General features: G+C 35.0%; 1 protein-coding gene across 6 annotated transcripts in view; it reads left to right on the top strand.

Moving 5' to 3' along the window:
- Positions 1-14,088, top strand: part of KMT2E (lysine methyltransferase 2E (inactive)) — a 99,537-nt gene that overhangs the window by 21,914 nt on the left and 63,535 nt on the right. For 4 of the 6 annotated variants that reach the window (XM_007083935.3, XM_042964713.1, XM_042964708.1 and 1 more), the window contains 2 exons: positions 2,311-2,383; positions 6,001-6,185. In XM_007083935.3, coding sequence (XP_007083997.2) covers positions 6,115-6,185 — 71 coding nt within the window. In that variant the 5' untranslated portion in view covers positions 2,311-2,383; positions 6,001-6,114. The remainder of the gene's footprint in view (positions 1-2,310; positions 2,384-6,000; positions 6,186-14,088) is intronic. The other 2 variants (XM_042964729.1, XM_042964735.1) reach the window with 1 other exon arrangement.

The raw sequence follows: 14,088 nt of genomic DNA, 5'->3' as shown, positions 1-14,088 counted from the left end.
TTCCATTTTTCAAGCATTTCCATGAACTGACTCTGACTACAAGAATACAGATTTTTCTAAATAGAGATTTTATTTGCTATAAAAGTATTATAATATAGGTTGGTGTAATTCTTTGTTTTTAGGAACCAAATGGTCATTAAAGAGAGACTCAAGTTAAAATTTAACTGATTAAATACGTGGTCTGTGCTTAACAAATCGTTTTGTATATGGAATTGAATATCCTTATACAAATTAGTAATCTCAGATTTGGAGCATGTTTCCTTTTTAACTTCAGTGTATTAGTGAAGTGTACTGGTGAATCATGTACTGAAAATAATAGAGTTTGAATATTCTTTGATTATGTGCTTTGCATCATCCCTGAAGTATTTTAAACCCAAATTTTAGACTTTGAGCCCATTCTTCTCTACTTCTGTAGTGTTCTAATGCATTTTTGTGGAATGGATGTGAATTAAGTAGATCAGGTTTGGGGGAGGAGCAAAGTGGGTTTCATTATTCTTTAAGTGTGCTAGAATAAATGGCGTCCAGATAAATGAGACATTTATGTATTTATCTAATTTCTTCTCTTTTTGAGCAAGGCAGTTGTCAGTATTTTCCTCTTACCTGTAAATTGTAGATTACCAATTATCTAGCAAATTTTAATTTCACACAAACTAATGGGTAGGTGCTGGAATCAGACTGTTAGGATTCAAATTGTTTTTTTTCCCCCAAAATGTTTGTTTATTTTGAGAGAGAGTGCGAGCACTTGAGCAGAGGAAGGGCAGAGAGGAAGAGAGAGAATCCCAGGCAGTCTCCACAGTGTCAGCACAGAGCCAGATACAGAGCTCAATTCCATGACCCTGAATTGTGACCTGAACTGAGATCTAGAGTCGGACGCTTAATTGACTGAGCCACCTAGGTGCCCCTAGGGTTCAATTATTGAGTCTGTGATTTATTAGCTATGGAACTTTGGACAAGTTTAATCTATCTTCTCTGTAAAATGGGGATAATAAGGCTACCTACACCATAGGTTCATTGTGAGGATTAAGCATTGTAAGCACTCAGTATTTGTTATCACTGTTATAACTTCTGTTTGGGGAGGCTTGAGTATCAGGTAAGCGCTTGTAGAGCACTGTCTGATACTAATATTAACCCAATTGGAAAAAAATCATTCTGTTGTCAGAGTTATTTTTTGTTGTTTTTTGGAATCTGATATTTATTCTGTTCTTTCAATTATCAGGAGTACTTGGTTAATATACTCGTGATTATAAGGTGTAAACTGTAATATCAAAAACCTAACCTTCCTGTTTATAGTTGAAGTCCACAGAGCAGTGAAATGACTTGTCCTAAGTTTCATAGGTAATAAGTTGGTAGTAGATTTTGATCAACCAGTATTTTTTAAATTATACCTTAGTCAACTGCTGTAGAGAAAGGAAATCTTAAGTGCATAATGAAGGCAGTTTAATTTCTAATTTATAAAGAAATGTTAGGTATGTAGTCCCTCACAGTTTCTTTGAAGTTGCTTTATTTCCGCTAGTAATATAGCTCAAAATTCACCTGCTTATTAGTGATACGTATCTAAAACATAAACGTGTTGATTTAATTTTAATATTCATTGAACTCTGTGTAAGGTAGTTACGAAAGACAGAAAGATAATAAATGACCCTTTCTTCAGAGAGATTATGTCAGGAGCACCTGGGTGGCACTGAGAGTGCAGAGCCTGCTTGGGATTCTCTCCCTCTTTCTCTGCCCCTCCCGTATTCACATGGGCTTGCTCCCTCACTCTCTCAAAAAACAAAAACACACATACGTTTTTTAAAAATATTATTTTAGAATACACTTTTATTTGTAATATTAGAAACAAATTTTCCTCCTGTTTCCATCCTTCTGCTTTTTTGGGTATGGTATTCATCTTCTCAATGGTATTGTTTGCTTTCTGAACTTTTTAACATGGTCTTAAAAGCAGCCTCAGTCTTAAACTGATAGACTATTTTGTAATTGCTTTTCCTAGCCTTTTATCTTGTTTTTCCTTCTTTAGGGTTTTATGTGTTTTCGTTTTGGGATTGTTGCCTTTGCTTTGCCAAATCTGTTTTTAATACTGTATTTTCTCAGTTTCTCCTCAGTTTGATTTGATACTTAGCTTTAACCGTTGCCTTTACTGTGTTTACATTTATTTGCATACAGAAGCGAAGAATAAATTTATTTTTTTAAGAATTAGCTGCTGTCATTGTGTGAGCCCCTTTGGTTTTTTAGGTGCCATGTTAGGTGCCAAGCATCGATAATTTTATGCCATTTAAAAACAGCTCAATACTCCTATGTTCACTTGGTTTCTAGGTCTATTCTGGATAGCAGGTTTTGTGAAGACATTTGTTCTTTCTTGGACCTCAGATTTACCAGACATCTCATGGTATTTCCTTTTATATTATTTCTTTAATGGCTGCCATTTGTTCTCAATGTACTTTGTATATATTTTACTTGCCAGTTGGATAACCAGTTTCTTGATTCACATATAAGATGTGAAGCTTTGTGTAATTGTTTGGATTGTGTTGAATTGTTTTTTCTCCAGTTATGCCTGTGTTATAAGCTCACACCTTTTCTGCCTACTGCATTGGCTTTCCCTTTCTTTTCTTCTTAATTTTCAAGACACAGCAATTTGACCCCAACGAATTTATGATGTTATTAAGTATCAACTGAATTTTTAAACAGTGTGAGTTTTCTGGTGATAGAGTTTTTGATATTAATGAATATAGCAAAATATTTGCCATTTTATGGTCTCAATAGATAGGACCTCTTGCCTTCTGGCCTCCTGTGAATAAATTCCTGAGATCCTCTTCCCTGTTGAATCAAATACAGAGTTTGTGGTTCTGTTTCAGATGTGATGATGTGTCTATCTTGGGGAATGAAGTTCTGTGTTCTTAGAGCGATGCATTTGTGCAGAGGGTGTCATGAAGTTGCTGTTATAGCACTTGATTGTATAGGTTGACCACTCATTTGGCTAATGAGGCCGGGGCTGCAGTTTCATTCTAGGTGCTCTGATTCATTCACCAGTCCCTTATAGAGTGCTCCAGGCACTGTGCAGGGTTTGAGAGACAGGCAGTAATCATACAAACACAGGCCATTGTCTGAAGTAGGTTAATGGCAAGCTCTTCACTGCTACTTAAAAATAGCTCAAATGTAGTGTTTATTGAAGATTGTATATTTATATAAAAATGGAGCACACTATTAGATACGTACTCAAATAGATTCTTTTAGGTTGGAACTATTAATCAGTTAACTAAAAGAACACATAATGATTTGATTTCTGCTTTCTAGTTACCGGTCTGGTTAAAACAAAAAAATGCACTTCTAAATATTTAACAACATATGTCTAAAATTTAAGACTTCTGTGAATCAAATGTAAAGATATGCTGAGCTAAAGAAAACATCTCCCAAGTAGATGCTACCAACAAGGAGGACGGTTTTTCTTCTTAAGTTTTAATTGTTATCTGTTGTTATATCTGTATCTTCAGCATTTTAAAGAAATATAGAATATTGTCACATTTGAATGGAACAAACTTATAGTTTTGTATATTGGTTGTGTTTTGTCAATTGGAAATTTTATAATTTTGTAGCTTTGTGTGGGTTAATGCAGCTTTTATGAAGCAACTCTAATAAGGTCACAGGGGCAGCAAAGAAGGTAGGGCAGTTTTTCCTTTTTCTCAGTCTGCTTTAATTTTTAGAGGATGATTTTAATTTGATGAGCACGTTATAAAAACATGGCAAGTTGAAAACCATAATTATTTTCAAAAACTATTAGAAGAATCACTTTAAATGAGGTCTAGACAGCTTTTCCATGAAGTAAGAGCAACTCTTCTTATGTGACTGCCACTTACTGATTGCTAAAAATGTGCAGTGCTGTGTATGAAAATGCTTTACATTCATTTTCTTCATGGAAACCCTATGAGGATAAAATCTCATTTTATTATTTTTTTTTTAATTTTTTTTTCAACGTTTTTTATTTATTTTTGGGACAGAGAGAGACAGAGCATGAACGGGGGAGGGGCAGAGAGAGAGGGAGACACAGAATCGGAAACAGGCTCCAGGCTCCGAGCCATCAGCCCAGAGCCTGACGCGGGGCTCGAACTCACGGACCGCGAGATCGTGACCTGGCTGAAGTCGGACGCTTAAATGACTGCGCCACCCAGGCGCCCCAAAAATCTCATTTTATAAGCAAGGAACCTGAAGCTTAGGGTAAATAACTTGCCTAGCTCATATATCTGGTGAGCATTAGAGATAGGCTCCGGAGCCTATGTTTTGAACTTTTAGGCACAAATGCCTATTATTGTATATTTTTATTATAATATCTTATAATCTAGTAGCTCCCTAAGTTATACATGGTTTAAAAGTAGAGGCTAGTTTTCTTGGAGAATTCAAACAACTGTTACCACTTTACTTCCCTATTTTGGTATTTGCTCCCATAAGGTATGAGGTCACAATCTTTATTACCTGTGAAATAGAAATTAACCTGAATAGTTATTCTCAAGGTTACTTGTAAAGATTAAAGATAAATATAAGAATTGCCATTTGAACAAACCTTGCTCTTCAGTATTTCAGGTATAACACGGGAAAAACAATTTTGACTGTTGCCCTTTTCTGTTTATAGTATTATCTGTTTTGTTCCTAAGTTGTACTGTATTATTACTGAAAAGATTTTTTTTTTAATTTTTATTTTGAGAGAGAGAGTACCCAAGTGGGGATGGGGGAGAGGGAGTGAGGGAGGCAGAGAGAGAGAGAGAGAGAGAGAGAGAGAGAGAGAGAGAGAATGAATCCTGAGCATGCTCCACACTGCTAGCACAGAGGCTGATGTGGGGCTCAAACTCATGCACTGCACAATCATGACCTGAGCTGAAGTCAGACATTTAACTGACTCAGCCACCCAGGCGCCCCTTACTACTGAAAAGATTTTGAGTAGATATTTCACAAAGAGTATCATATGCAAGTGTCATACAGTGAATTAGATTAGAAACATTGATGTTGAAGCTGAATACATTTTGTTATTTGGTAAATTTGTTTAAAAAACACTTCAAGTGTATTAGTTTTCTCTACTAATTACCTGTATTAGGAAATATTAGTTCTGGGGAGTTAATACTAACTGAAGAAATAAGAGAACTCCCTCAATATACATGTACTTATGTGGTATGGAAAATGACAGCCACTTTAAAACATTGGATTTTATTACAAATAAAATAGCTTTCCTTTTATAATACATAAATAACAGAGTAGAATTGGTTCAAATCCTGGTTTTAGTTTTTAAAAATGTTTGATTTTTGAGAGAGAGAAAGAGCAGGAGTGGGGGAGAGGCTGAGAGCAAGGGGGACAGAGGATCCAGAGTAGGCTCCACCCTGAAGTAGAGAGCCCCATGCTGGGCTTTAGCCATGAGATCATGACCTGAGCCAAAGTTGGACGTTCAACCCACTGAGCCACCCAGGTGCCTCTGCTGGTTTTATCTCTTAAACTGAGCAACCTTGGTTAAGTTATTTAACCTTTCTTGCTTTTGTTATCCTCAGTGGTAAAAGGGAGAGCCCTGTTTCAGAGTTGTAAGGATTAAATAGATCATCCATGTAAAAGCATAGTAAGTATTAGATATATGTTAGATCGCTTACTGAATCAAGAAGGCTTATTTTGGATACCAGTGCTGTAAGAAATTCCATTTTATCTTTGAAAATGAGTAATATTTGTTGGTTATTCACTAAGCAAGACAGCTTAGTTCATCTTTCTTTTTGGCATTTTATATTCTTTCTCTAAGTGAGGTTATGATTCAGAAACCTCTTTTAATCACAGTCCCATAACTTAATTCCAAAATAAAATAAAATAAAATAAAATAAATAAACGAAGTAGAGACTCTCTTGAGCAAATTCCAGTTTATATGGATATTTTAATGAAGAATGCTTTTTCTTCATGTATTTTACTTACTGTCTTTATAGTATGAATGTGTTAGGAATATGAAATTATTTTTAATTTTTTGTTCCCTTTTCTTTTAAACAGGGTTTGTGGATGCACTTAGATGTTTGCAATGAGCACTGTGGCTGGCATGCCCCAGTGTTTTGGATACCAATGCATAGGACTCCATAGTAATCGAATTTACCAGAGGCGAACGTCATGAGCATAGTGATCCCTTTGGGGGTTGATACAGCAGAAACATCATACTTGGAAATGGCTGCAGGCTCAGAGTAAGTATTTAAATTAAAAGTGTTTGGGATAGGAAAGGCAAAATATTTTATATAGTTATTTTAGCATAACCAAGCAGTGCTTGGTTTGGATTTATATTTTTTCTCATTTAGGATTCTTGTTGAAAATAAAACATGAGAAGATTAAAGTCAAAAATTCCTTTAAAATTACTTTTTCAAACAACTTTTGAGCCAAAATGCTGTATCTTTTCCCACTTCTTTTTGTCTTTTCCATCTGCTGATTGTTGACCTCAAGATAGTAATTTTTTTTGATTGTAAGATTTGTCACGTCTTATTGAAAAAGTAATTTGATTTTAAATTTGATCTTAATTTTAAAAATATTCTAATAAGATCCATTTAAATGTGGGATTTGCTTTTTTTTTTAATTTTTTTATTTGTATTTTTTAAACATTTACTTATTTATTTTGAGAGAGGGAGAGAGTATGTGAGCAGAGGAGGGGCAGAGAGAGAGGATCCCAAGCAGGCCCCGCTCTGTCAATGCAGAGCCTCACACAAGGCTCCATCTCACAGATCCTGAGATCATGACCTGAGTTGAAACCAAGAGTTGGTTGCTCAACTGGCTGAGCTACCCAGGTGCTCTTGGTTTATTTTTTTTTTAAGTTGAGTTGAAATAATTCAAGCCACTTTTAAATAAGAGAAAGGGATTATCTTCTGCTGGATGATTATTTTGATAACTTTTGCTTTTATGAGTGCCATTTCTGACGGATTCAGTAAAACGTTCTTACCTTGCCTCTGGACTATTTGGTCTAGGCAATTGTGTGGATATATTTCATTATATTTTGTTTTTGAATGACCAGTCACTTTAACACTAGGTTATTGCTGTGACAATTGATTGATTATTTGTTTTTGGAAATTTGCAAGGGATTCAAGTGGCAGTGTTGGAAGCTGAACGATGGAAAGATGCAACTGTTTATTCTTCGATTTGGTATATAGATATATTGGGCCTAGTGGGATTCTAATTGACCAGAAAGCTGAACTTACTAGAATAGAAATTTGAAAAAAGGAAATTTATTTTAGGCCTCTGAAACTGATACATGGAGAGGACAAAAATGCTGTTTATTATTCTGTTTTTGCTGGCATTTCAGGTGGTCTGAAATGTTTTCACCACTTCTGTTTGTGCCATTGGGAAAAACCCAGAGATGCTTTCTAATGTTTCAGATTAATATACGGTCTGTTTAACTGTATGATTATTGTGATGCAGTTTTTAAAAGCCATTATGTTTTTTTCACTATGTATAAGTTATTTTTGTTGTAAAATAACAGATTCCTAACAAGGTACTCTTGAGACAGTTAATCAACTGTCTGCCCACTCATTCTGCCCAAATAGGGACACTACTGTGGAAGGAAAGAACCTGGAAGCAGTGCTTGGGAGACAAAGGGTTCCTAGGCTAAAGTACTAGTTTTTCTTAATGTAAGGCATCTGGTAGGTGCAAATCCATATCTGATAATAGTTGTAGGCATTTGTTGGTAAAGATTCTTTGCTTCCTAAAAATAATCACCTCCTTGGTTCTTTTTAAAAAAAATCAGTCTTTTAAGCAGTTAATACAAGATGTAATTTCTGAAATTTATATATTAGATAGGAATTTGTCTACCAAATGGCATGAGATACATCTGTGCTTTGTCATATCTAGTATTTGTGCTATGAAGTAATTCACAGAATGGAAGATAGAGGGGCACCTGGGTGGCTCAGTCGGTTGAGCGACTGACTTCGGCTCAGGTCATGATCTCATGGTTTGTGAGTTCGAGCCCCGTGTCAGGCTCTGTGCTAACAGCTCAGAGCCTGGAGCCTGCTTCTGATTTGGTGTCTCCCTCTCCCTCTGCCCCTCCCCCACTCATGCTCTGTCTCTATCTCAGAAATAAATAGAAACATTAAAACAAAACAAAAAAAGAATGGAAGATACATTATTCTACAGTCAAAAGGGAATGAATAATATTGAAAGAGGGCAGTATGGGGATAACTTCCTATTTTCTTTATTAAATGCATGTATTAGAGTACTTATAGAATAAGTATGATTTATATTATGGAGCCAAATCTTTTTGGGTACACGTATGGCATTTTTATTATGCAAAAATGATCAATTTGTAGGTAATTACAAAATGACTATCTTTCTTTTTAGGAAATTATTTTTTTCTATTCCATGTACAGGTATGTGTCACTTGGGCATATCTTCCCCTATGCAGTGGACATAGAAAGTATAGCTGGTGCCAATTTTTATTATGGGACAGCCGTCAGAATTTTTGTGGCTTAATTTTCAAACTTTTAAATTCTCTTTTAAAATATAAAACCTGGAAGCTTAAAAAGACCATTAAATAACATTTTCCCCCCTTCCCTCAGAAACAAAACTTTTAGAGTTGCTTTTATAAGAAACTTTAATGTAATTAATATGATGCTTCCTTTTTATTACAAATACATAATCAAAAGTTGTGTAAGACACAGGATGCTGGGAGAAGGGTGCATGGGGCTTCACTACTTCTTTGTTTACCTCCTGTGAAGCTACATAATTACTTCAAACTAAATTATTTTTAATGGAATTACATTCTGTTGTATTCATGTGGCTATATAATTCTAATTATACATGAGTTGTTTTTTTTTTTTAAAAAGATTGTACTGTTACAGTACAGTCTATCATTAATGAACTATTTTAAAATTTAGGAGATACTCAGTGATTGTTTATTCAGTGTGTTAGTGTACTGGACCAAATTTATGTTGACTTCTGAGGCTATAAAAGAGAATTTATTGGACTACTTGTTCTTCTAGACTATCTGTAGCATTTTATAGATAGGAAATTGCAGTTGAATATCCAGCTCAGGATCTGTGAAGAATGGGTTTGCAAAGCTCTAGTCCGTTATTTTCATACTTGGTAGCATTTGCTTCTGGATTATTGGGTCTCTAAAATAACTCCTTTTTCTCACCAGCTCCAGCTTCTTTATTGTATATTTGTGCTCTTCTCATCACTAAGTTTTAAAAAACCTTGGGTTTGTTTTGCCTTTCCTTCAGAGTTAAGGATCTTGTATTTTACTTCTTTCTGTTACCTATTGCCTTGGCAAGAGTTGACCCTCTACCTAAATGTTTGAACTAAAAAGAATAATTGTAAAATATTTTAGAAGTAACCGAGTAGTGAAGATTGATAGACTATGGTTTAGGGATAATAAGAACAAACTTTTGTTTCATTAGCCTATGTATTTTTTAAAGAAGTTGTAAACATTCCACAGTCAAATTTAACTGAAGATGTTTTATTTAAAAATAATTTTTTACTATACATAGTATTAATAAAACAAATACATAGATCTTGGTGAATAGAAGTGGAATTGAAGCCAGCTGCTACAGGGGAGACTCAAGATACCTTAAAAAATTGCCTGTTAACTACTTAGATCTTAGCAGTAAATTTTTACCTGCATTGTGTTTGTCCTTTTATTTTAAAAAATACCCATTACAACACACAGGTTAACATAATGACTGATTTTCTCACTAGTGCCTGGAAGGATCTGGGTACAATAAAAAATGTGGAAATGTAATAATATATTTAAAGGGAATATTGAGCTGAGTGCAAAAACAATTTTTAAAAACTTGATTAGCAAAATGACCATAACTGGAGGAGACTGCTTTTCTTACCAGGAAGTTCTGTCTGTAAAATTTTTTTGATTAGCTGTGTGTCTGTAAATGTAGGCTGATAATAGAAGTAGATTTCTGGCTTTTAGCATAACTTCATAGGGTAAGACTGGTAGTCCAAGAGAAAGCACATTTTGGATCATCACTTGTAAGCATCAACTGTTTGGGGAGTGTTTTACTAGAGGCTCAGGTTATAAACGTAAGGTATAACCTTTTACCCCTACTCTTAAGGAAAGTATAATCAGTGGGGAAATCAGAACTCTAAATCAGAGCTGTCCAATTAAAAAAGTACACAAAAGCATGTCATGTGTACTTTAAAATTTTCTAGTGTCCATATTAAAAAAGTTTTTAAAAAAGGTTAATTTTGTTATGTATTTTTTAACTGAGTATGTCCAGAGTATTACCATTTTAATATATAATCACTATAAAAATATGAATGAGATATTTCATGTCTTTTTTTTCCCCATACTAAAAATATTTAAAATCTGGTATTTATTTTATACTTTCAGTACCTCTTAATTGAAACTAGCCACATTTCAAGTGCTCAGTGTATGTCCACTGGCTACTGTATTGGATAAAGAAGCTCTGGACTAACAAAGTGGTAGGACCTCAGAGAAGAAGAAAATGTGGAAACTTAGGCTATAGGCTAGTTATGAAAGTTGTAAAAGTGAGATCTGAGAATCTCTTTCTGAATAAGGAGGATAAAGATATAAGGCACATACTGTTACTCTAAATTTATAGGTGAGGAAACTGAAGTCACAGAGCAGAAAAGTGGCAGAGGCAGAACTTAATAATGTGTTCATTTTAGGCCTTTTTGGTATTATAGCTCTTTTACTAATGTTACAGAGAATGATTTATGTAACATAACTGTGTTGACACATGGTTCATGTAAGTAATAGCTTTAGTTCTAGCAGTAGTAAATTCAGTATAATAAATGACTACATATAACAAAGATATTCACAGGTCTTTGCTCAAGGATAAGGAATGTTGAAGAAAACCTAGACTCCTTTATCATTAGACAGGAAAGTTGACCCAGAAGTCAGCTGTATTAGAATTGTATGTTTTTTATTCTAATAGGTAGAATGTATCTCCTCACTTTCTTTTTACCTCTTCTACCTCTGGCATTCCAGCGATCTGAATTCCTAAATTGGTTAAATAAAAAAAAGACAGGAAACCCTTCTGGAGCTAGAAAGTGGGAAGACATATAAATGGGGAATGTTAAATTAAAAAAAAACATTTTTTTTAACATTTATTTTTGAGAGAGAGACAGAGCACAAGCGGGGGAGGGGCAGAGAGAGGGAGACAGAATCCAAAGCAGGCTCCAGGCTCTGAGCTGTCAGCACAGAGCCTGACGTGGGCTTGAACTCACGAGCTGTGAGATCATGACCTGAGCTGAAGTCGGACACAACCGACTGAGCCATCCAGGTGCCCCTAAATGGGGAATGTTAAATTTCGTCTTTCATAGCCTTTTTAAAAAAGAAATGCCAAGCTACTTTTCTCTCTCAGAGACTGGGAACAAGATTGCAAACGTTGTATTCCTTTTAATGTTACTATTAGTACCTTGGTACCATTAGAAATCATTAATGTGAGCTTTTATATAATTATGTGTTACTTTTGAATGAGGTGGACAAATGAGTAAATGTGACATGTGTAAATTAGAGGTGAATTATTTTGGAGGAGGGCTCCCAGTACTATGCCTGGCAACATAGTAAATGCTCATTTGTTGACTGAGAGTAGTAAAAAAGAGATATATAGGTTTTCAGTTTTGTTCTACCACTAACATACTAGTGAGTCCTTCAATATGACAATCATTGTAGACTTTGGTTATCTTAATTTGAAAAAGAGGGCTTGGATTGAGGTATTAACGTGACTCTTTTGACTTCAAATTGCTGAGAGTCAGTACATTTTTACCTCTTGTATTTTGCCAGTGTCTGATATTAAGTTATTTCAGTGTCACTAGAGCCACCTGCTGACAGAGTTCATTACTTGTTAAGTGTTTGGGTGCTTTTAGTCTGAATTTGTATGATTGAAGATGCTAAAATGTTTTGTGTATAATGAAATGTTTTCAGTAGCATATTACTTGTTCATTTTCTCTGATGCTTAACATTTTCACTTATAATTTCTTTACACATAATCCACTATCAAGAAACTAATACTTTCTATTGCTCTCAAAGTGTTGATTTGCTTATCCTAATTTGGAAGTGTTTTCATTTAAAAGTGGTTTTGTTTTAGTATTTAAAAGCCTATTTTACAGTACTGTGCTAGCAGTATTTAGAAGTGTTCTTCACATGATGCTGAATTTCTCATTTGTTTCATACTTAATCATAAACAATTTTTTTTCTAATTTTATTTCCACTTGTAATACTGAATACAAAGCTCAGTACATCCATACAACTGTCTATAATGTAGTGTTTAATATCTCTTAATCATCCCAGCAGAAAGGCCAGTATTATTCCCATTTTGCAAAAAGTGGAGTTATGTTTGAACCCAGGGTTGCTTAGCTCCCGATCCATACTGCCACATAGGTCAGAAGAGCCAGATTTTGTTAATGGATGTGGATGAGTTAAATGAAGTAAAATGCCACATGAAATAAACTGAGGATAGTTGTCATACCAAACCTTTCCATTTTCAAAAGTTTCTTGTATATTATTATAATGTGTGTAATTTTCATATGTTATCTTTGGAAAATAATAGGTTATAACAAGGATGAAAGAAATTTACAAGTTTTGATCACAAATCTGAAGGAATATATTGAGAACTCATGGAGATCTTTTACACCCATTACTGTAATAATTAGGGAGTCAGTCTGTCCATGTGTCATTACTGATACCTAAGTGTGTATTACTGAATATCTTAACATTAAAAGGAAAACTAGAGGTTTTACCTAAAGCACTGATATAAACTTCTCATTAAAATCAAATGGAATTTTGAAGGTATAAACAGGGAAGAAATTAAATTTTTGTTGAAGAACAAGAAGGAAATCATAAAAGTCCTATTTCTGAGGAATCAGAGTTTGTTTTTTTTTTAAAGGCTTATTTATTTTTGAGAGAGAGAGAGAGAGCGCACACAAGCAGGGAAGGGGCAGTGAGAGAGGGCGACAGAGGATCCTAACTAGGCTCTGTGTTGACAGCAGGGAGCCCGATAGCAGGGCTGGAACTCATGAACTGCGAGATCATAACCTGAGCCAAGGTCAGACACTGAACTGATTGAACTACTCAGGCGCCCCAGAATTAGAGCTTATTTATTCACTTATTCTAAGCTGTTCTTTTTCTCCCTTATTCATAAATAATTTCATGATTGGTACTTTCACTTTTTAGATCTTCAGTTCACCTAACTCAATTAAATGTCTGCAGTAAGAGTGCATAATGTGCCGTGGATGGTAATTTATGATGCCTTTTTAAAGAGTAAGGATATTTTGGTATAAATAAGATTTTTAATTTGTAAAGTGGTTCCACAAACCACTTTTCATTTTTACAAATGGAAATACTACATAAAGGAATAATTTTACTTTTAATAAACAAAGATATCCTGCATATTTATGAAGTCTGAAGTAATGAAAATTAAACTGGCATAGATTCTGGATTTCTAGAACTCAGGCTTTGTGTAACTCTATGAAATGACACATACTGCCATTGTCTAACATAAAAACGAGGTAAAGCTGTTTATCCCATTAAGTCACTAATCCACAGGCATAACTAGCACGCTAGTAAATTTCATAGGCAGAGTGAGTACAGTGCTGTTTGGTGGGAAAAGTGTTAGACCAACTTAAGAGATCTGGACTTTAGTATTTTCTTTCTATTATAACACCACATGACTTGGAGTTAAGAGTTCATTTTACATATGTAGAAACTAAGACCCAAAGTGGTTATGTGACGTGTCCCAAGGATACACAGTGACTTTGTGGTAGAGTTGGTGCTTCAATCTAGAGTTTTTGAAACTAGGATCAGTCATCAGGTCTGTAAAGCTGGAGGTTGGACCATGTGATCTTCAGAATACCTTCTGGGACAGTGTCTGAATATCACTTTGGAGCAGCAGAGAGTTTTTCTCTGAACAGTTGCTGTCCTGTTGTACCCTGTCCCTAAGTAGGAACTCACAAGTAGGACTCAGCAACTGATCCTCCACCCCTGGCTTCATTGTAGCATTGTCTGAGGGTCCAGAAACTGCCCTTTACACTAAACCTGTCTAGACTGACCAGGAGGTCTACCTGCAGGTCTAGGCCAGAACAAATCTGCTTGTAGTCTGAGGGAAAGGAAACCAGACCTGAACACTCCTTTGG

The sequence above is a fragment of the Panthera tigris genome, chromosome A2, assembly GCF_018350195.1.
Source record: "Panthera tigris isolate Pti1 chromosome A2, P.tigris_Pti1_mat1.1, whole genome shotgun sequence".
NCBI lineage: Eukaryota > Metazoa > Chordata > Mammalia > Carnivora > Felidae > Panthera > Panthera tigris.
Note: the sequence above shows the minus strand (reverse complement) of the source record. Positions and strands in the feature narration are given on the sequence as shown.